This window comes from Lontra canadensis, unplaced genomic scaffold, assembly GCF_010015895.1.
Source record: "Lontra canadensis isolate GAN:19392208 unplaced genomic scaffold, GSC_riverotter_1.0 scaffold107, whole genome shotgun sequence".
NCBI lineage: Eukaryota > Metazoa > Chordata > Mammalia > Carnivora > Mustelidae > Lontra > Lontra canadensis.
In genome coordinates, this window is record NW_022631101.1 from 3,529,988 (window position 1) to 3,550,197 (window position 20,210).

Below are 20,210 nucleotides of genomic sequence, written 5' to 3' on the forward strand. Positions count from 1 at the left end.
CAACTGCGCGTGCGCAATCTGCCGGCCTCTCTTCTCTCGCTCTGAGTGCGGCGCATGCGCAGCGGAAGTGTCTCCTTGGCGGCGTGCTTCAAAGGGAAGGGGGCGGAGCGGGCGCGAGACTCGGAGGAGGACTGGGGCGGGGCTGGACTCCCGCGCGGGGCCAGCCAACGGCGGGCGGCCCAACGTCCGCCCAGGCCACGCCCCGACTCGTGTCAGCTCCTGAGTAGGCGGGAAAAGGGCGGGGGCGGGACTTGGACGCAGCCAATCAGCTGTGGAGGAGCGAAAAGGCGGGAAAAAGCGGAACCAAAAGGCTGAGGCGGCGCCAGAGACCGGGAGGGGAGGGTGGGCGGAAGGAAGAGCCGGCCTCCAGGTGACGAAGACCGGGCCTCCAGAGTAGGGGTGGCCCTTTGTCAGGCAGCATCACTCCCAAGCCCCAGCACCCCCATTCCAGGTCCTTAAAGGGAAGACTCCGATTCTAAGAAGGTAGCCTGGTGTCTGGGGCGTGACCTCCTAATTCTGAGGGGAGAGCTCCGTTCTGAGCCCATGTTCCCCACACATCTAAGGTCTAGACTCCCCCCAACTGGAGGAAATGCACTCTTAGGAAGATGGACTTCGATTCTAAGGGGAGGCCCTTATCCTGAGAAAACCCCAAGTCACGAGGCCGGCCTAAAATACACCCTGAGATGCCTTGATTCTCCACTATGGGGGCTGTCACCCCAAACCTTGAAAGGGATTCCTCTGGCTCAGACCTCCCAAGGGTTCTGATCTACATTCTGGCACCCCCTAATCCCTGGAAAATCCTACCCGTGGCTTCTCACCCAGAGGGTACAGTCCTTAGAATGAGCTCCCTGGCTCCTGGGTCAGAGATGTGACCCCAGTCTCAGGAGCTCTCTTACCCTTTACCCCATTTGTGGGACCCTCAGCCACCCTCTCGCCCTGCACTCCCACCTCTTGGACCTCCGGTGGCCCCTTCACCCCCAAGCCCCAACCCCTTCAACCCTGGTAGACCCGTCACCCGACACAACCCCATTCTTGGGGACCCCCCGAACCCTCTACCCCATGCCCCCATTCCTGGGACCCCTGGCAGCTCCTTCAGCTCACACCTCTGACTCTGACCTCCACCATCCATCTTGTCTTGCAGCAGCCAAGCCCAGGGTGGGCCTGGAGCCCCTGGACGGCAGCACCCAGCAGGCAGCACCCGGCATCCCTGCTCACGCCCCCCAGGACCCCAGAAGCAGAGCAGCCACCATGCACATCCCTGAAAGCCTCCAGGACCTGGCTGACAGTCAAGCCGTGCAGTTTCTAAAGAGGCCCAAGACGATCACCCGGATCATTGCAGGGGTGAGACCCTCTTGGGGCCTGACTGCCCCATGGGTGACAGGAAACAGGAGTTTTCACCCCTCAGACACAGTGTGGAGGGAGTTGGGGGGGTGGAGAAGGAAGTGGCCAGATTGGGAGAACAAAATAAGAGGGAGCTCATAACAGAAGTCCCCTCTTACTGAGCATCTCACTCTAGGCCCTGCACTACCCTGAGCGCTTATTAACTCTCCGAGGAAGACACAGCATTCCCAAGTACATGCTATGAGCCCCATTTTTGCGATGAGAAAACTGAGCATCGGAGAAAATTAAATCAGTGTTTATATTTAAGGACATCATTGTTTAAAGGCTGCCCTCTCTGATGGGGTCTCCACAAGCCACGTGTGGCTATTGCAATGTAAACTAATTAAAATAAAAGAGTTCGTTTTGAAAGGTGGTCTCAGTGGCCACCTTTCAGATGCCCACCAGCCACACATGGACGGTGCAGATCTAGAGCATTTCCGCCATGGTGGAAAGTTCCATTGGACAGTATTGGCTAAGGGCCCACAGTAAGAGGCAGGGCTGGGATTCAGATGCAAACTGGGGTCTGTGAAATGCCAGAGTCCTTTCAATTTGGCGCCCCTCAGACAAGGGGATAGGACAGGAGCAGGGGCAAGTTCCTCTGGGAAGGATGAGGTGCGCAGAGGGGAGACAACAGCGTATCACTTAGGACTAAGATACCAGGCATGGGATAGCCGCTGTGGGCCAGGCACTGTGTGCCAAGCCAGGGCTTTATAGATGTTTGTTGGATCATTACCACGTTCCCAGACTCAAGGCCCCCGGGCTCAAATCTTCATTCAGCACAGACTTGGCTGTGTGACCTGGAGCCAATCACTGCGCCTCTCTGGACCTCAGTTCCTAAAGGGGTTAGTGCTGTGACTCAGGGCTTTACGCTCGGCCAGCTCCCCTGCTCTCCTTTGACAGAGCTGGAAACTGAGGCCCAGGGAGCTGATGAGACTTCACTGGGGTCCTGGGAACAGATGGATCAAATCCAGGGTCCTCACCTGGAGCTTCTCCTTCCTACCCCTTCTGGAACCTCGGGATGGAGAAGGATCCAAAGGGCCTGGCTTAGAATCCTTAGAATCCTGGCTCAGCCACGCACTGCCCACGTGGGGTGGCACACTCCTTGCTTTGCCAGGGCCGCACCTGGTTGAACCAGCTTGAGTGCCCCCCTTGATCCCCAAAAGTGCCCCGTTTTTGGTGGATAATGTACCCAGTCGCTCTATATCTGTGTGACCTTGAGAAAGTGACTTGATTTCTCTGAGAAAAGGCTCCCCATGGCCTGCTGGTAGGAAAGACTGTTCTGCAAGTGAAAGCAGTTTCTGTCCCTAAATGGATAAGCATGGGCCTGGAAAGTCTGAATCACACTTTAAATAGAGATTATTATTAGGACAAGTCATTTCTGTGAGCAACTCGAGGGATGGGTCTGGGGGGCTGAGGGTGACGGGGAGTCGCGTACATTGCCGTTCCTCCCCAGGGGACGAGGGGAATTAGGAATTCCACGATCCGAGTCCGTCGTGGGCGTTAACTTCTGCTCCTCACCGTAACCCAATGGCATGGCCGTCAGCTACCCCGTTCGACCCAAGGGGAAACTGAGGCTCATGGAGGTGGAGTGACTTGCCCAAGGTCATCACCCAACTGGCGAGCTAGTCAAAGGATTCTCGCACCTCCCAAGCTTTGGAAGGAAAAGCGGGTGGCAAGGGAGGAGGCCCAGCTGGTGTGAACGGGCGTGGGGAAGGGGGAGGGAAGGGCCACGGGCCGTGCCAGACGTTTTGGTCACGGACTTTGCCCGCCGCCTCCATCCTCCCTCCCTCCCGCCCTCTCCTCCTTCCCCCCTGGCCTGGCTCCTCAGTAGGGAGTCTCTGGGCAGCTGGTCCTCTTGTCCTTCTCACTGCCGCCTGCCAGCTGGTGTCTTAACTGATGAATCTTTGCTCCTTCCCTGGGGACGGGCCAAGGAGGGCGTGGAAGGAAGTTGGACTCTGGCATCAGAGGGCTCAGGTCCCTCTGGCCCAGCTGAGCCCCCTCCCTGAGTCTCCACGGCCCGAGGCTCACACCGCAGCCCAAGGTCTCCAGGGTCATCGGATGAACAGCCCCCAGGCTGGGAAGTCAGGAGGGCCAGAGCCCAGTCCCAGCCCCTCCTTCGCTGACTGACCTTGAGAGGACACGTCCCCTCTCTGGGCCAATCATGAGACCCATCATCAGGCCGAGGCCCCCTCCCCCTCTGCACAGCCCCAAGACAGCCTGGGAAACTGAGGCTGTAAGAGGTGAATGATTTGCCTAAGGCCACACAGCTGGCAGAGCTGGACTCGCCTGGCTCTTTCCACTCCACCTTAATGGCTTCCATTCATCACCTGTGAAACAGAAATCGACCACGTGGGGCTGGTGCGAGGGAGGTAGTGCAGGTAACATGGAGACTGGCTCCAGTGATCGATGGGCCTTCCAGTCCTCGACCTGGCTCCGTCCCCAAGCAGCTGACCGAGATGCTCCCCTTCTGTGGACTCCTCGCTCCGAAACCGGGAATGGATGTGAACAGCCTTGGATCGTGCAAAAGGGCCAGACGAAAGAGGGACTGGTTGTCATTGTTCTGTTACGGTTTTCATTCAGAGAGGGCAATTAAGGGAAAGGATAGAGGAGGATGGACACAAGCTGAGGAGTTAAAGGGCTGAACCTTTGCCTCCTCCACCCTCATATATATAGATAGATAGATACAGATATGTATATATCTATATCTATCTATCTATCTATACAGGGTGGGAGCAGAGAAAGGTCCCAAGAGACTCCAACACACATTGGCTGAGGTCCAAGCTGGTGGTGGGGATAGAGAGATGGGTCCCCTATCCAGGAGGAGTTCCAATTCTGGTGAATTCCTTCCCCTCACCTACTCCCCCGCTCCCATCCCCAGCACCGCCACATGCAATCAATCTCCGAGTCCAATTTTACGTCCTAAATATCACTGGCCTCCCCAGAGCTCTGACCTCAGCTCGGGCCTCCACATTTCTACCGGGGCCTTCCCTCCAATCTCCTCTTTGGTCTTGGCTTCTCTTTCTCTCTTTCTTTCTCGTCTTGCCACCACCACCACCCCGCCCCCCGCCCCCCCACACACAATCCATCACCACCCTGGAGATCTTTCTCTGACTCCAGGGCTAAGTCTGATCCTGGCCACCCTCTGCTCAGAACACTTCCATGCCTGAAGTTAAATCCAAGTAAGAAATTTCACTTTCCATGCCTCCCAAGTCTACGCCCCTCCATCCGGTCTTCAAGGCCTCTGAGGCTGTGGCTCCCGCCCCATCTTCAGCCTCATCTCTCCCTCAACCCCTGCAGTGGGTTTCTCTCCAGTCCCTGAAGGAGCCCCATTGGCAGTATCTGGTTTTGCACACACAGTTTACACCCGCCCTCCCATGCCCTTCCTCCCGGCATGCCCGAAAAAATCTCCTCATTCTTTAATGTGCAAATCAGACCTCACCTTATTACCTCTAAAATTGAACCCCTACAACTTCCATTCTGGCTCAAACCTTGATTTTCTCCCAGACCCCAGGTCCGCAGCCTCCTCCCTGGCCTCCCAAACCTCCAGTCTCACTCCGTCCAGTCTGTCTTGGCTCAGATCTGCCCCTGCCCTCCCCTGACCACCACTCTGCTATGGCTCCCTATTGCCCTCCAGACAACCTTTCTCACCCTGTGTCACTCCAGAAAGCCTCCCTGGAGCAACTCCCATCAACCAACTACTCACCACCCAACCAGTTCCTTCCATAGCTGGTGTGGACCTTGCCCCACGGCACAGGGCTGGAGCTTAAACCTTTCCCTGAGTGGCACTGCTGGGAACCCCTGCCCTCCAGACAGCTGATTTCAGCTTCAGGCCTTCGAGCTGGCTCTGGGGCTGGGCAGCTTCCATCCAAACCCAGCCTCCGGCACCTGCCAGCTGATTGGCTTGGGGCAACTCCTTGGCCTCTCTGCGCCTTGGTTCCATTCTCTAAGGAAATGGGGCTGGCAGTACCACCCACATCCTCGGGTGGCTGGGGTCTTGACCGAGCCCAAGGCAGACGCTTAACAACTGAGCACCCGACACCCCTCTCCCTGTACTTCCGTGTGTGTGTTTGGGATACTTCACAAATTTATTTGAACAAATTAAGAGGAACCAGGTGAGCAGGGAGAAAGGAGGAAGAAGTCGCAGGCGGAGGGAAGGGCGGGCAGGCAGAGGATACTCATGGGTAGCAAATGCTTCTGGAGCTTCTCATGTGTCCCAGGCTCTGCGCTAAGGCCCCCGGGGTTGGGGTGGCAGAAGGGAAGCATGGGGGAGGTGGGAGAGGGGGGAAGGAGTGGGGAGAGAAAGATGGAGTTGGAGGAGCGAGACCAGTACAGACCTCGGAGGAGGGAAGGGTGTGGCAGGACCTCGGAGGGAGCCTGTGGGCCAAGATTGGAGGCCGGGAGGGAGGCCAGGGAGGAGGCAGGGGTGAGGTTCGGCGGGGAGGGCTAGACCTGACCTAGGATGGAGGGAAGAGGGGTGAGGAGCAATAGGGACAGGCTTGGAGGCCCCGAGTTCGTGACAAGGAGGGGAGCGAGGCCCACCACTCCTCGACGGGGACCCAGGAGAACGTGCAGTTTCGGTGGGCGCTGAGCTCCACGTGGGCCGGCTGGGAACCGCCTCCTGCGCCCACAGGTCCTCTCCCTCATCGTCTTCTCCTCCCTGCTGACCGACGGCTACCAGAACAGGACCGAGTCTTCCACGCTCCACTGCGTCCTGAACAGCAACAATGTGGCCTGCAGCTTCGCCGTGGGAGCCGGCCTCCTGGCCTTCCTCAGCAGCCTGACCTTCCTCGCCCTGGACGCCCACGAGAGCCGCGGCGGCAGCGCCCGCTTCAAGACGGCCTTCCAGCTGCTGGACTTCATCCTGGCTGGTGAGCGCCCCCCCTCCACCCTGGGGCCCTGGGGACCCCTCCCTTCTCCACCCTGCCTGCCCACCGTCCTCCACACGTGACCTGAGGCCTCCCTCCTCCCTTTCTGGAAGCTCTTGTGCACCTGCTGTTTCCCCCCAGGGAATTATTACTCATCCTTTCGACTCAGTGTGAGGGTCACCTCTTCTGACCCCCAGGCTAATTCTAGAAGCCTCCCTCCTGCCCTGCTTTTGCCTCGCATTCACCTCCCTTCTTCACAGAACATTCCTTGAAAAGCCCCCCGGGGGCCGGAGGTGGGGCTCCAGCACGGAGCCAGGCAGACCTGAGTTTGAAATCTCCGCTCCTGTGGCTCGAGCGGCTCTGAGCTTCAGTAGAAGCTGGGATGAAAACCCCCACGACGCAGGGCTTTTTCTGAGCATGAAATAAGAGAGAGGAGGCCTGGAGTAACGTTGCCCTTTTCTGGGCACTTCCCACATGTCAGGCAAAGAGCCAGAGGCTCCATGTGCCCGTCCCATGCACAACGCAGACCCACCTGAGCAGGAAAGTCCCGCTCCTACCCCCATGTTGCAGAGGGGGAAACTGAGGCTGGAAGAGATTACGTAATTGGGCACAGGACTGCTGAGTGGCAGTTCTGGCCTGCAAAGCAAGGTCTCCCCTCCTGAGCCCTACCGAGTACTCTAGATTGACTGGCACCCAGGAAGGGCCAAATATATGAGTTCCTTTTCCTCAGGCCCTGGGGCTCCCTCTTCTTGGTCTGATCTCAACTGCCCCACCTCCTCTTCCCCATCTGCAGGATCCCAGCATCTCAGGCTGGGAAGGCTCTCAAAGGTAAATGAATCCAGAAATTTCTGTGAAGATGGTAATGTCCCATATGTGCATTCCCCAGTAGGGGAGCCACTGGCCACATGGGGCCACTGAGCACCTCAGGTGTGGCCAGTGCAACAGAGGAACTGCATTTTTAAATCCGATTTTAATTGATCGAAACACAGCCTGCCACACGTGGCCAGTGGCTCTGGGCTCCCGGAGGGGACAGCCCAGCTTCTCCAGTGGGGTGCTTTCTGGAAGGCTGGGAGGGAGAGGCCACCCAGCCAGACCCCAGCCCCACCCTTCCTGAACCAGGTTCCCCCTGCCCCTCTTCTCTCCTGCGACCCCCCAGTCCTGTGGACAGGCATCTGGTTCGTGGGTTTCTGCTTCCTGGCTAACCAGTGGCAGCATTCGTCACCCAAAGGGTTCCTCCTGGGAAGAAGCAGCGCCAAGGCCGCCATCACCTTCTCTTTCTTCTCCATCCTCACCTGGGTGAGGATGCACCCCCTCTGGAGGGCAGGGCTGGGGGGCTAGAACCTTCTCGCCTCACTCAGCTCCCCTGAGGGTGGGGGAGGGCTCCTTCCGGGGTCTCTGCTAGTCTTTCCTGTGACTGGGCAACTTGGAAAGAAGGCTTCCCTTACCCCATGCAGATGCAGCTCAGCATTGGGCATCATGCTGGTGCCCTTGTGCAGTGAGCAGTGTGCACAACCAAACTTTGGTCTCCCTCCTAGGCCGGTCCCCAACCCCGGTCCCTCCTCCTCCCCTGGCTAACCCAAGCCAGCCTCCGGCATGCCCTTTCCTGCCCACAGATATTCCAGGCCTACCTGGCCCTCCAGGACCTCCGGAATGATACTCCAGTCCCTTACAAGCGCTCCCTGGATGAGGGTGGTGTGGTGCTGACCACCCTCTCCCCACCCTCGGCTGCCAGCCCTGTTAACACGCCCACCACTGGCCCCAACAACCTGAGTTATGCCAGTTCTGCCCTGTCCCCTTATCTAACCACCCCGAAGGCCCCCCGCCTCGCTATGATGCCCGACAACTGAACATCCTCCTCCACATCAGTAAAGAGATACTCCTCCCTCCAGAAGGGTTTCTGAAAACAGCCCTCGGTCCTTTTTGTGTCTGTTCCTCTCTGATCTTTTGAGTGGCCGGTGTGGGGAGAAATCCTATGAGGCCATTTCCAGGGTCTCTGCAGGGGGCCACATTTCCCATACTGCATCCCAGACTCTCCATCTTGGTACACCTGGGATGGCGGCACACCCCGGTGACAGGAAGGGGACATCCCTTTTGGTCCCTTCAATCCTCACTCTGACCAGAGGAAGGAGGTGCAAGGCGGTCCGATACGTGGTCGGGCAAGCTCACATGCAGAGAGAGAAGGCTTCTGCCCGTGGAGAGAGCACTAGGGGGAACCAGGGCCAACACTGGGAGCAGCCCTTCTACTCACCCCAGTGACAAGGAACCCAACTCAAAACCAAGGAACAGGGGGCCATGAGTGCGTGAATGAGATCAGGGGAGGTCCTTGTCTGTAAACATTTGCGAGACTGTCTTGGGGAAGAGGAAGGGATTTTATTCTAGAACCCAGAAGCTAACTGGGGACTCAGGCACAAGCCGAGCAGGGGACCCCAGTGAGTGAAGCACTCATTAAGGGAGTAGTAGGGACAGGGGCCATGTTTTGGAGAGGAAGCCTTCACTCAGCACCCACCATTCAGCTGCACGGGCCTGGGGTTTCTAGCACGGCACTGTCCAATTAGAATATAATCAAGCCAAGGGGCCTGGGGCAGGGACAGAATATTAAATGGTCAAGTAGCCACATTAGGAAAAGTAGGATGAAACAAGTGAAATTAACTTTTGTAGATTTTATTTAACCCAATATATCCAAAATTTTATTATTATTTTCAACATGTCATCAGTAGAAAAATCGAGGTCTCCTACATTCTTTCCTACAAAATTTCTGGAATCCACAGACAGCCCATTCATCTAGACCCGCCGCATTTCAGGCGCTAATGGTTGCACGGGGCCAAAGGCTACTGTATCACACAGCAAAGCTCTAGAACCTTCTGGTCTTCCTCGAACAATCAGAAATCCATTTCTTTTTATGTGGAGTTCGCAGGCAATGAATAGCAAGAAAAACTATTAATGTTACACAGGCCAAACAAAACACCCACATGAGGGCCACTGTGGCCCACAGAGCGTTCATTTACCAACTGGACAAAGGGATACGAGCCGTGAGGGGGGGGTGTCCCATGCGGGTTCTATGGTCCCTTTTATTTTACTTCGTGCTCACTCCTGAAGGTAGAAAAACAAGTAGGACGTGGTCCCTGTGGGCATCTTGGGAAAACGGCAGCCGTGCAGCGGAGCGGGCTGTGTTCCAAGGTTCAAAACCGGAGGTCTCTGAGCACTAGTCCTCGCTCTGTTGCTAGCGGGATCAGCTGGGATATGGCCCTGCATCTCTCCTGGCTAAGCTGGCTTGGCTGGAAAACTAAAGACTCGACCACATTTCCGATTGATGGTGCTGAGATGGCACAGAGAAAAGGGCCACCTCCCCATCCCAAATCATGGCCCAAGCAGTCATCCTCCTGCGTTTTTTTCCTCTCAGCCTTCTGGGTAAAATTCCTGTCAACAGAGGGTGCCTTGGCTTACAAGAGAGAAACAAAAACAGTTGAAAAACCACAGAGGTGGTGAAATGCATGGGCTGCGGCATCAGGAAGCTCAGGGACAAACGCCACTTCTGCCACTTGTCCCTACGCCTTGATTTCCTCCTCCACAAAGTACTCCCCTTTAGGGGCGCTTCTGGGGGTCCGGCGGCCTCATCCATGCAACGCACCCTGCCTGGCACTTAGGGTCAGGAAACGCCAGCTTCCGACCTGCTGAAGCGTCCAGAACCATCCAACAGAACCGAGCATGGTTCGGGAAGTTCTTGGCAGACATCTAGGGAGTCTGCCCAAACCAGGGGGCAAAACTCCAAGAGCTTGACAAGGTCCAGGCAGGTAACGCAAGTGAAGGAAGTAAGAGGTCAGATGTGAAGCCGATCTGGAGGGAGACGTGGAAAATATTTGGCTTTTCTTCTAAGTCCACCACACAAAAACAAAAAACGCCAGTGTCGGCCCAATAATAAATGGGAGCAACCCCTTAGCCAAGTCCTGGCATTTGAGATGGAAGGCTCTGGTCCCATCAGCTCAGCTCCAGCCATCTGCTGCCGCCTGGAAGCGAGGACCCGGCCTTGTCAGAGTGACGGAGTCTTTTCCAAGAGAAGCCAGAAATCTGGGTTTCAATGTGAAAAATCTGATTTCTAAAGGCTGGTAACAGATTCCATTCATTCATTCATTCATTCTAAAGAAAACAGAGTGGCTCAACAAAATGGCAGATGAGGGTAGGACAGGGGTTGCCCATTGGTGACCTCTAAATCACGTGTTTTGGAAGGTTCTCAGCAGTCCTGGGATTCAGGAGAACCGCCAGGGAAGTTCTATGCCAGGATAAAGAGAATCTTCAAGATTTTCTTTCCCCCGCCCCCCGAAACCTCTTCCCCATCATAGCCATGAGGAGTGAGGGTGCAACTCAGAGTCTTGGGGAGCCCAGTTTCTCACCTGCCTGCTCCCCAGGCCTCGGTCACCTGCAGGCTGTTGACGGGATGAAGGAGCAGCAGATGGGGGCGGGGGGAGCGGGAGGGACCCCACAAACACCAGAGAGAGGGCAAGGAGTAGCGAAAGAGGCATCATTTTCCTCAGTTTATTTCAAGAGAACAAAGAATCAACCATCAATTCTGTACAAAAATGTGGCTGATGAGCCACAGTGACCCTCAGGCCAACCCCCTTTGCCACGTCCGGCCCCCTCACCCCCACCTCCCCCAAACTGTCAAAAAATGAGGGCAAGACCAAAAAACCCAAACTCTGGAAAAAAATTATCTTGAAAAATCAGGGAGCCTGTTCCTCCCCTCCTCCCTCTCCCCAGTCCTGAACTTTGTGGGGGTTGGCGGGGAGGCTGTGTTCTTGGCCATGGTGGGAGGTCAGACAGGTGGGTGTGTGCAAGGTTAGTGTTTGGCAACTGGCGGGCTGGGGGTAGGATCTGGAAGGAAGCCGAGGGGCTTGCGGGAGGGAAAAGATCTCCAACCCTGCCCCGCCCCCCAGGACACTCAAAAACAGTTTATAAAAATCGGGGGCCAGAGAGTAGAAGAGAAGGGAGTCATCAGAATCAAAAACTAAGTAGTGGAAAGATTTTTTTTTTCTTCTTCTCTAAAAGGCAAAAAACTACAAACACCCCAGGTCCTGAGCTCCCCAAGACTTGGGTCCTCCACCGCCCCCCTGAAACCCGGCAGGAGGGGGGCTGGGGAGTGTGGAGAGGTTGGTTCTTTAAAAAGTCAACCCTGGACGGGAAGGCTCTTTGTCTTTCTCGCCGCCTTCCTCTGCCTCTCGCGGGGCCGCCGAGGAGAGGGATGGCCGGGCTCAGGGCTATGCCGGCAAACTCAGCTTCTTCCCCTTCAGGACTGCAAGGAGACAGAGGGGGCAGGTATTAGCAAGGGACCCTGCGGAGGGGACAGCCTCTAACATGGGCTGGAGGGTAAGCCGTGGGACCCCGCATCACAAGCTGGGGAGGACAGGCCTTAACTGCCCAGGGCTGGGCTGAGCAGTGCAGGCAAGAGGCACCTAAGGGTCTCAAAAGGACAGGTCCAAGGCCCAGGAGGGCTGACCAGGTGCCATCACCCACCCCCACCTGCCCAGCCTCAATCCAGAAAGCCCGCAGGCTGTCTCCACGCTCTGCCCTCACTGTCCCCTCTCTCCTCGTGTCTCGGTTCCCTACTTCCATTGTCCCCCGCTCAGACCACTCCCCTCGCCCTCCCTGGTTGTTCCCCGACCCATCCCTGGTTTCCTTCTCTCTTGCTGTCTGTAACCAGCTCTCTCTCCTTGTTCCTACACCATCTCCCCCAGCCCCGCCTAGACCACAGGGGAGGGGAGGGCTGCCTTTTTGCCTTCCACTGCTCCCCCAGAGCCTAGCCCTGGCCGGGGACACAGCAAAGTGCTCAGTACATTTGCTGGATGGCTGAAGGAATGAGTGTATGAACTTTGGGGGGCCTGAGTCCCAGAGGGTGAGGACAGAGACCAAGCAACAGAGAGGAGGCTCTTCCTTCTCTGAGCGCTGCTGGGGTTGGGGAGATAGAATTCTGATTTTTTTCTGATGGGACCTGGGACCTGAGGCCGAGAGGAGGGCCTAGGATGGATTCTGAGAGCAGAAACGTCAGAGGCCTCTCCTGCCCTCTTTTTGTCCTGCCTCCTCATCCTCCAAAGGCCCAGGGGCTGGGGAGAGGGATGCCCGCTCACTGTGGGGTCACGGGAGGCTGCTGGTCTGCAGTAGACAGCAGGACCCTGGGCCCCGGATGCCTTGCTGTTCCTTCCGCAGGGACACAGGGGCTAGGAGAACTAGGAGAATGATGCTTTGGTGCTTCGGTGGGCGGGAGCTGGAGGTCCAAACTCCTAGGAGGGCAGTGAGCCTGGGGCCCCAGAAGCCAGGAGAGGAAGGCTGCCCTCCCTTGAGGGCTACAGGGCTAGGGAGACAGAGCCTGGGCCCCACGCAGGGCGGGAGCTGGGGACGGGACAGGATGCCTTGCGGCCGGCGCTCCACGCAGGCTACCTTTGGTGATGTAGAGGTAGAAGAAATCGCAGTAGAGGACAGTCTGGACTAGGCCCGCCACAATGGCGATGAGGTCGAAGAAGCCCTCGAAGTGGTAACGCCAGATCCAGTTGAAGAGATAGAGCGTGCGGTAGACGCCCAGCGCGAACAAGTAGTGGCTGGTGATGGTCTCGGCCTCCCCCGTCTTGCTCACCATGAACAGCTGGGGCAGGATGGCTACCGACTCCAGGTAGATGGAGAAGGTCCAGAGGATCTGTGCGGAGCCCAAGAAGCAGGGGTGGACAGTGGGGTGAGGCGGTGGGGGACAGGGTGGGGGAGCTGGCGGTGGACGGCCTCGCAGTCACCGGCGCAGGGACGGTGGAAAGAGAACAGGAACAGCAGTGCTGACCGGGCACTCGCCGTGTGCCAGACACCATTCTGCCCGTGTCATCTGTTCCCCCCCAATTTAATCCTCACCACCACCCCAGCAGGGAGGTCCTGTCACTGGCATCCCCATTCTATGGATGAAGAAACTGAGGCCCAGAGATCGGCCCAGGAGCACGTGACTAGGAAGCAACACAACTGGGATGAGAAGCGGGGGTTTGGAGGCAATGCTCCTGAGTACTTTGCAGTCATGCCCCTCTGAGAGGCAGACTGGGCTGGAATCTTTTTTTTTTTTTTTTTTAAGATTTTATTTATTTGACAGAGAGAGAGAGAAATCACAAGTACGCAGAGAGGCAGGCAGAGAGAGATGGGGAAGCAGGCTCTCCGCTGAGCAAAAACTGGATGCGGGGCTCCATCCCAGGACCCTGAGATCATGACATGAACTTAAGGCAGAGGCTTAACCCACTGAGCCACCCAGGCGCCCCGGGTTGGAATCTTGGCTCTGAGATTTCCCTTCTATGAGACCTTGGACAAGAGACCCAGATTCTCTGAGCCTCCGCTTCCTTATTTCTAAAATGGGGCTGATTTTCCCACCCTTGCTGGGATGACATTCAGTGCAAAATCTTTAGAGAGATAAATCAGGTTCTCTCACTCCCTGGCTTAAAGTCCAGTCACTGCTGCTTATCACAACCAGAATAAATTCCAAATTCCTAACGGTGGCCTTTAAGGCCCATTCCAGCCTCAGACCTTACTCCCTCCCTTGCTCTCCAAGAGGCAGCCTCCTAGCTGGTCCTCCAACATGCCACACTCCTTCCTGCCCCAGGGCCTTTGCACTTGCTGTTCCCTCAGCTCTCCCCACAGACTGTCATATTTGGCCTCTTCCACCTCCTTATAGCCTCACTGATCTATTGCCTCTGAGAGAGACCTCCCCTGACCAGTCCTACCTCCAGGACTGTCACATCACCCCCTTCTGTCCTCCTTCTTAGCTCTCACCAGAACAAGAGCGAGTTCCATGAGGCCCAGGATCCCACATCTTGTTCACCCCATGGCCACAGAGCCAGGCACCTATTCGATGCCTGAATGAATGTGTGAGTGAACGGGAGCCAGCTCCCCATGTGCCTGTCACCGGCCACCATTTAGAAAACAGTGACAATCATCACTTGTGAGCCGGACAGGGCATTGTAGGAGAGGGAAGGGAGACTACAGACATCTGTCAGCTCCTTCTCAGTCCTCAGCCACCTGAAAGTCCCACCTGGGTGACTTTTGGTCTGCCACCCACCGAAACTTCCCCTCAGAGCACAAGGCCAGGTGGCGGGTGGGGCTCCTCCCCTGTTGTTTTGTTGTTTTGTTGTTTTGTTCACTCAGAATCCTCCAGCACAGCTCTCAGCAAGTCGAGCATATTGAGGCTCTCCAAAAAACGTACCCATTAAATTGATGCACGCCGAACTGTTACCCCTGGGACCACCCTTGGGGAAGAGAATTATGACTGAAGGGCAGAGGGAAGATCATTATTTTCATCGTGTTAATTTCTCTATTCCTGATGTCTGAATTCTTTTTATTTTTTCCCTAAAATTTTATTTACTTATTTGACAGAGAGAGGGACAGCGAGAGAGGGAACGCAAGTAGGGGGAGTGGGAGAGGGAGAAGCAGGCCCGACATGAGCCTCAATCCCAGGACCCTGGGATCATGACCTGAGCCGAAGACAGATGCTTAAGCCACCCAGATGCCCCGTGATGTCTCAATTCTTAAAGAATAATTTTCTTCCATGATTTAAAAATCTTTTTTTTTTTTAGCATGCACCAGGTAACAGCATGGGTGGTGGACCGGGGTTCAAATCCTGTGAGCTCTCCCCTCTAAGCCTCACCTTAGTGCTCTAAGAAACGGGGATGAGGATGTCTGCGTCCTGGGTGGCCAAGGGGTCAGAGGATGAGGTATCTAGAACAGCCAGTGCAGAGTAGGACACACAGTGGGTGCCAATACTTTGCATGAGTGACCTCCCCCCTCTGAGTGAGGGAATTGCAAAAGCTGGAGTCAAGTGTCCTGAGTTCTAGTCTGACCACCTCCATCTAGAGCAAGCCCCAGTTCTTTCCCCCAGCCTCTATTTCCTCATCTGCAGAATGGGTAAGTGGTCCAGAAAAGTGGGGAGGATGGTATGCTTGCAAAGACCAGGGCTTATAGCCAAGCCCAGGGTTCCCGCCACAGCACGGTGCAGCCTCCCTCTGACATTCCTGGGACCTGTGAGCCAATGCTTCCCTTGGTCAAATTTGTCTGGCCTTCACAGTGCTTTTGAAAATATATTTTGAGGTGCCTGGGTGGCTCAGTGGGTTAAGCCTCTGCCTTCGTCTTGGGTCATAATCTCAGGGTCCTGGGATTGAGCCCCACATTGGGCTCCCTGCTCAGCAGGGAGCCTGCTTCCCCCTCTCTCTCTGCCTGCCTCTCTGCCTACTTGTGATATCTCTCTGTGACAAATAAATAAATACAATCTTTAACAAAAAAAAAAAATGTTGAGGCGCGCCTCGCTGGCTCAGTCTGAAGAGCATAGTACTCTTGATCTCAGGGTCATGAGATCGAGCCTCATGTTGGGTGTAGAGATTATTAAAAAAAAAAAACAACTTAAAAATAAAAAAAGAAATATAATTCGAATATGTGGACAAATTTGTAAAGCTCAATCTTTTAGGAAAACTCCCGAATTGAGATCTATGTGGAAAACATCAGCACATCTGGCCACCCAGGGCCAGCTTCCTGCAAGGCCAGAAAGGGTCTAGGGGAAGGAGGGCTGCTCTATTTTCTGATTCCCGCTGGGCCTCAAGAAGTGTGAGCTCACAGACTTAGCACAGGCCCTCCTAAAATTGTTCCCAGGAATTTGTACAGGTGCAAACCAAATGCTATGGGATGAAAACTATGACTTTTAGGAAAAGTATCAACAGGGTATTAAACTTCAGTCATTAAACTAACATTGACACAGTACTCACAACCCAGGACCAGACACTGTGTTTTACCAATACAAACCTCTCATTAGAAACATATGAATGGACACCTGAGTGGCTCAGTCAGTTAAGCGTCTGCCTTCAGCTCAGGTCATGATCCCAGGGTCATGGGATCGAATCCTGCACTGGGCTCCTTGCTCCACAGGGAGCCTGCTTCTCCCTCTCCCTCTACCTGCCTCTCCCCCTGCTTGTGCTCTCTCTCTGTCAAATAAATAAATAAAATCTTAAAAAAAAAAAAAAAGAACCCTATGAAGTAGGATTTGATTATCCCCATTTTAATACAGACAAGGAGACTGAGGCCCAGCAAAAATGACAGACTTGCCCAAAGTCCCAGAGTCCCGCAGCTGCTGAGTAGCAGAAGCTGGTTTTGAATCACCCCTGCTCTCTGCTTCCACAGTCTAGGTGTTTAACCATGGGACCATGCTACATGATCAGTAAATCCTCACAATGACCCAATCGGAACTTTACAGATAGGGAAACCAAGACACGGAGAAGTAAAGTCACATGCCCAAGGTCACAGTGATAGAAAGTTGCAGATGTGGGATTCAAATCCAAGTAGCCTGGCTCCAGAAACCCCGTTCCCAATTCCGGAGCTATTCACTAAGCCAATGATCTTGGACATGTCATTTACACTCCCTAAGCCTCAGTTGCCTCCTCTGTAAAATGGGGCTGCTGTACAAAGAAATGCTTAGAGCAGCACCTAGAACGCCGTGAGCGCTGCTGTTACTGCATTAATACCACCGGACTCCCGAACCTGTGTGCTAAACTTGCATGTCCTAAAATAAGGAAGTCTCGGGGCACCTGGGGGGTTCAGTCAGTTAAGCGTCCCCCTTTGGCTCAGGTCATGATCCCAGGGTCCTGTGATGGAGTCCCGCATCAGGCTCTCTGCTCAGTAGGGAGCCTGCTTCTCCCTCTGGCCCTCCCCCTGCTTGTGCTCCCTCTCCCTCATTCAAATAAGTAAATAAAATCTTTTAAAAAATAAAATAAATAAGGAAGTCTGAGCAAACCCTGCACAAGGAAGCCTTCGAGAAGGTCCACTGTTGACAGCCGTTCTACCGCCCGCCACTACAGGGCCCCTGCCAGGTAGCCTACCTCTAGAGGGGTGAAGTCATGGTTGACCAGGAACGCCAGGATGGCCGTGGGAACAACAAGGAACTCCACCCGGAATGTGTCGTGATTCCCATCATAAGTGGCTTTGAACTTGCTGTAAATCATCCAGACTGTGGTGAAGGAACAGGCAATGTAGACCACCTGCCAAGGGGGATGACAAGAAGCGCGCTTCAGCACAAAGCACAGGGCCTGAGGCTCCAAGCGATTTGAACCTAGGAGTCTGGAACTCCAGTCCCCCTCCTCCCTCAGACCCAGGAGTCCTCACCCCCCAGCCCCTCCTCCCTCAGACTCAGTAATCCTCACCTCCAGCCCCCTTCTCCCTCAGACCCAGGACTTTGGAACCGCAGCCCCTTCCCCCCTTGGACCTAGGAAGTCTGGGATCCATACTCCCTCCTCCCTAGGACCCTTGCTTGGCTCCCCCCTCAGCAGGAGAGGCCCACAGGAAGGGCAGAGCCTTTACCTTCATGCACGTGTTGTACAGTGAGATGTAGTTGGTGAAGAGGTCCAGGTATCGGGCAGTGAACACCACAGCAAACAGGACCTGGCTCTTCCCTGAAATCCCTGTGAGAGAGTGGGGGGTAGGCTGGGCGCGGGCTGCACCGGCGAGGCCCAGAGCCTGGGACCATCCCAGAGCCGGCTCCAGAGTGCAGCTGTCCCTGGAGGCCTCCCCAGCCCTCCCCGCTGGAGCAGGGCCCTTTCCCACGGCCACAGCCAGGGGGCAGCCCGGCCCCGAAGCTACTCCAGCCCGAGGCTCTGTCCCAGGCTAGGCCTCACCGCCACTCCCGGCCCCCTCGGGGTCCTCCCACAGTCCGGACACAAGGTGGGGCCTCGTTAGGACCCCATTGGACCTCAGCCCCCTGGAACCGGTCGCCGCTCTCCCGCTCCCTTCCTGGCCGCCACGGTCCACGTCACCAACTCCCAGCCACCTCCCTGCCCGCCACGGCTCCCGGTTCCCAGCCCCGAAATCCTGGGGCCAACAGAGAAGGGCCCGCGGGACCTGAATTGGGTCCCCGGAGCCACCCCCACCCAAGTGTATGCACCCCTATTCTGGGGAAGGGAACTGACCCTCCAGTGACCCCGGACCTGGAAGGGGGATCCCCAGCAAGCAGTGGGGGGCGGGGGAATGGGTGGGGAGACACGTCCCCTTAGTGCCTCCAAACCCTTCCCCGAGTCCTGGGATGTCCCCCGCACTCTCCCCCCTTCTCCCGCCCCGGTGGGCATCTCACCGGCACAAGAGCGGGACTTCCAGATTTTGAGCAGTAGCAAGATGATGGCTAAGAGGTGGGAGAGGTCTCCCAGGAATCGGAAGAGATTCATGCTTTGGGGGCGTCTGGCAGGGCTGGGCTGGTGGGAGGCAGGCTGGAGGGGGTCTGCCCCCCGGGGCTGATGTTCTGGCCGGGTGGCTGGGCTTGGGGGGGCGGGAGAGGGGCCCTCGGGTGGGCTCCGCTCCGGGGAGGGGGTTCTGGGAGGGGGAGCCGAGGCCGGAGCTGGTGGCGGAGCCGGAGCTGGGAAGAGGGAGGAGGGCGGGAGGGGGAGGAGTCCGGCGGGAGACTCCGCCCCCGAGGGCGGAGTTCCGGCTCTCCAGCGCCCCCTATCCCTCATCTCCCAGCTTGCAGAATCGGCGCTAAAGGCACCCCCAAGGCTGCCTGGTAGGAATTTGTGGGGTCGATGGGATCTGAAACTCCCAAATCCGGCGCCTGCTCCTCCGGGCGATCTGTGCCTCTGCAAGGGCGGCAGCTCAGCCTCCCAGCCTCTGCCGTAGTCAAGGATTCGGGAGGCTGGTCTGTGAGCTTTAAAAATCCTGGACAGGGCCCCAGACACTGGCCTTTCAGGGGCCTCCAGGTCCAATCCACCCAAAAAACCAGAAAGCAGGCCCTAGCCCCTCCCTCAGACCCAGGAGTCTGGATCCTCAGCGCCTTCATCCCCTAGGACCCAAGAGTCTGGAACCTCAACCCCTTTCTTCCCTCAGACCCAAGAGTGTGCACACCCCCACCCCCGCCGGCCCAGTTCCCTGAGACTTAGGGTCCCACCTCAACCAACTTGTGTCTCCAGCATCCTGGCGCAGGAACCTAGATGCACAATCCCTCCCTCCCCATGGGACCCACAGATTCAGGTCCCCAGTCTCTTCTTTGTCACCCCTGCTCTCCCAGACCCTGGAGTCAGCCCCCCACAGCTCTGTCCCCTCACAGGCGTGCACACGCACTGTCCTGGGCTCTGCCCTCAGGGGCCCAGGGGCCCTGCACTCCACCCCACCCCAGCACTTTAGAGAACGGTGGGCCCAGCCTCTCTAGCATGAGGGGCACGAGCTGGACAGCTGGCCCAAGGGCCGCTCTGGGATCCAGGCTGTGTCTAGGAGGAAGCAGTCACTGCTTTCCTCTTGGATGTTTGAGTACCCATGGGTGACGGAGGCCAGGGTACCTCAGTAGCAGAAGTGGCATTGGTTTCCTCAGAGGCCTGGATGGATGGGCTGCCTGAGGGTGACATCCATCAGTCTCGGACTTGTGGGCCCCTGAAGTCGGCTTGTGCTGGGGGGTCGGGTTGTCTGAGTGCCCCATGGGGACCGGGCCTGGAGGAAGGGATCTGAGGGAGAAGGCACTGGGGGACTTTAGGGTTGGAGGGAGGAGGGGGCTGGGGACTTGAATAGCCAAATCTGAGAGAGGAGGAGGCTGGGAGCCCAGACTCCTGGCTTCATAATGGAGACCTAGTTTGCAAGCCTGGCTTCTGGGGCAATAGAAGCCAAAAGATGGGTCCTAGCACAGCGGAGACGGAAGTCTGGGAATGGCCTCCTGCTTCTCAAGCCTCAAACTGGGGAGGGGGCAGAAGGCAGTAGCCCCTAGGCCCTGGAGTCCAGGACCAAAGCCACTGTGTCAATGCTGGTTTCTGAGTCCCTGCCTCCCTCCCCTCCCCCCCCCCCCCCCCCCGCCCCACTCAACACACACTTCCTCCCTTTTTATTTGTGACCCCTCATTCTCTTGTCCCAGGAGGAAGGCGGAGGCTGGGAGTTGGGGTTGGGGCAGCCCCCACCCCCAGCCCCGGCAGGAGGAGGGGTCCCCAGGGAGGCCAAGAGGGGGGCTGTGGG

At 56.5% G+C, this 20,210-nt stretch overlaps 2 protein-coding genes across 3 annotated transcripts; one reads left to right on the plus strand and one right to left on the minus strand.

Annotated features, from left to right (window-relative positions):
* Positions 1–195: 195 nt before the first annotated feature.
* SYNGR4 (synaptogyrin 4) lies at positions 196–8,145 on the plus strand. Of its 2 annotated transcripts, none has more exons than XM_032839016.1 (5): positions 196–483; positions 1,142–1,341; positions 6,011–6,248; positions 7,402–7,541; positions 7,859–8,145. In XM_032839016.1, exons 2-5 carry the CDS (start codon positions 1,249–1,251, stop codon positions 8,090–8,092), a joined length of 705 nt encoding a protein of 234 aa, XP_032694907.1. In that variant the 5' UTR covers positions 196–483; positions 1,142–1,248; the 3' UTR covers positions 8,093–8,145. The 2 variants fall into 2 exon arrangements, with proteins under 2 accessions (XP_032694907.1, XP_032694908.1); XM_032839017.1 differs by having other exon boundaries at positions 196–370.
* A 2,599-nt stretch (positions 8,146–10,744) lies between these two features.
* KDELR1 (KDEL endoplasmic reticulum protein retention receptor 1) lies at positions 10,745–18,619 on the minus strand. Its single transcript, XM_032839018.1, has 5 exons — positions 18,358–18,619; positions 17,592–17,692; positions 17,114–17,272; positions 12,672–12,924; positions 10,745–11,529 (listed from the first exon to the last, which is right to left on the minus strand). Exons 1-5 carry the CDS (start codon positions 18,446–18,448, stop codon positions 11,495–11,497), a joined length of 639 nt encoding a protein of 212 aa, XP_032694909.1. The 5' UTR covers positions 18,449–18,619; the 3' UTR covers positions 10,745–11,494.
* Positions 18,620–20,210: the final 1,591 nt, after the last annotated feature.

What these genes read in the sequence shown, in the direction of transcription:
- SYNGR4 (XM_032839016.1), top strand. Translation starts at nt 1,249, where the DNA reads ATGCACATCCCTGAAAGCCTCCAGGACCTGGCTGACAGTCAAGCCGTG. An exon ending in TCACCCGGATCATTGCAGGG is followed by an intron (nt 1,342 to 6,010) that starts GTGAGACCCTCT and finishes CTGCGCCCACAG; the next exon opens with GTCCTCTCCCTCATCGTCTT. An exon ending in TCTTCTCCATCCTCACCTGG is followed by an intron (nt 7,542 to 7,858) that starts GTGAGGATGCAC and finishes TCCTGCCCACAG; the next exon opens with ATATTCCAGGCCTACCTGGC.
- KDELR1 (XM_032839018.1), bottom strand. Translation starts at nt 18,448, where the DNA reads ATGAATCTCTTCCGATTCCTGGGAGACCTCTCCCACCTCTTAGCCATC. An exon ending in TGTACAACACGTGCATGAAG is followed by an intron (nt 17,273 to 17,591) that starts GTAAAGGCTCTG and finishes CCCCCTTGGCAG; the next exon opens with GTGGTCTACATTGCCTGTTC. An exon ending in ATGACTTCACCCCTCTAGAG is followed by an intron (nt 12,925 to 17,113) that starts GTAGGCTACCTG and finishes GGCTCCGCACAG; the next exon opens with ATCCTCTGGACCTTCTCCAT.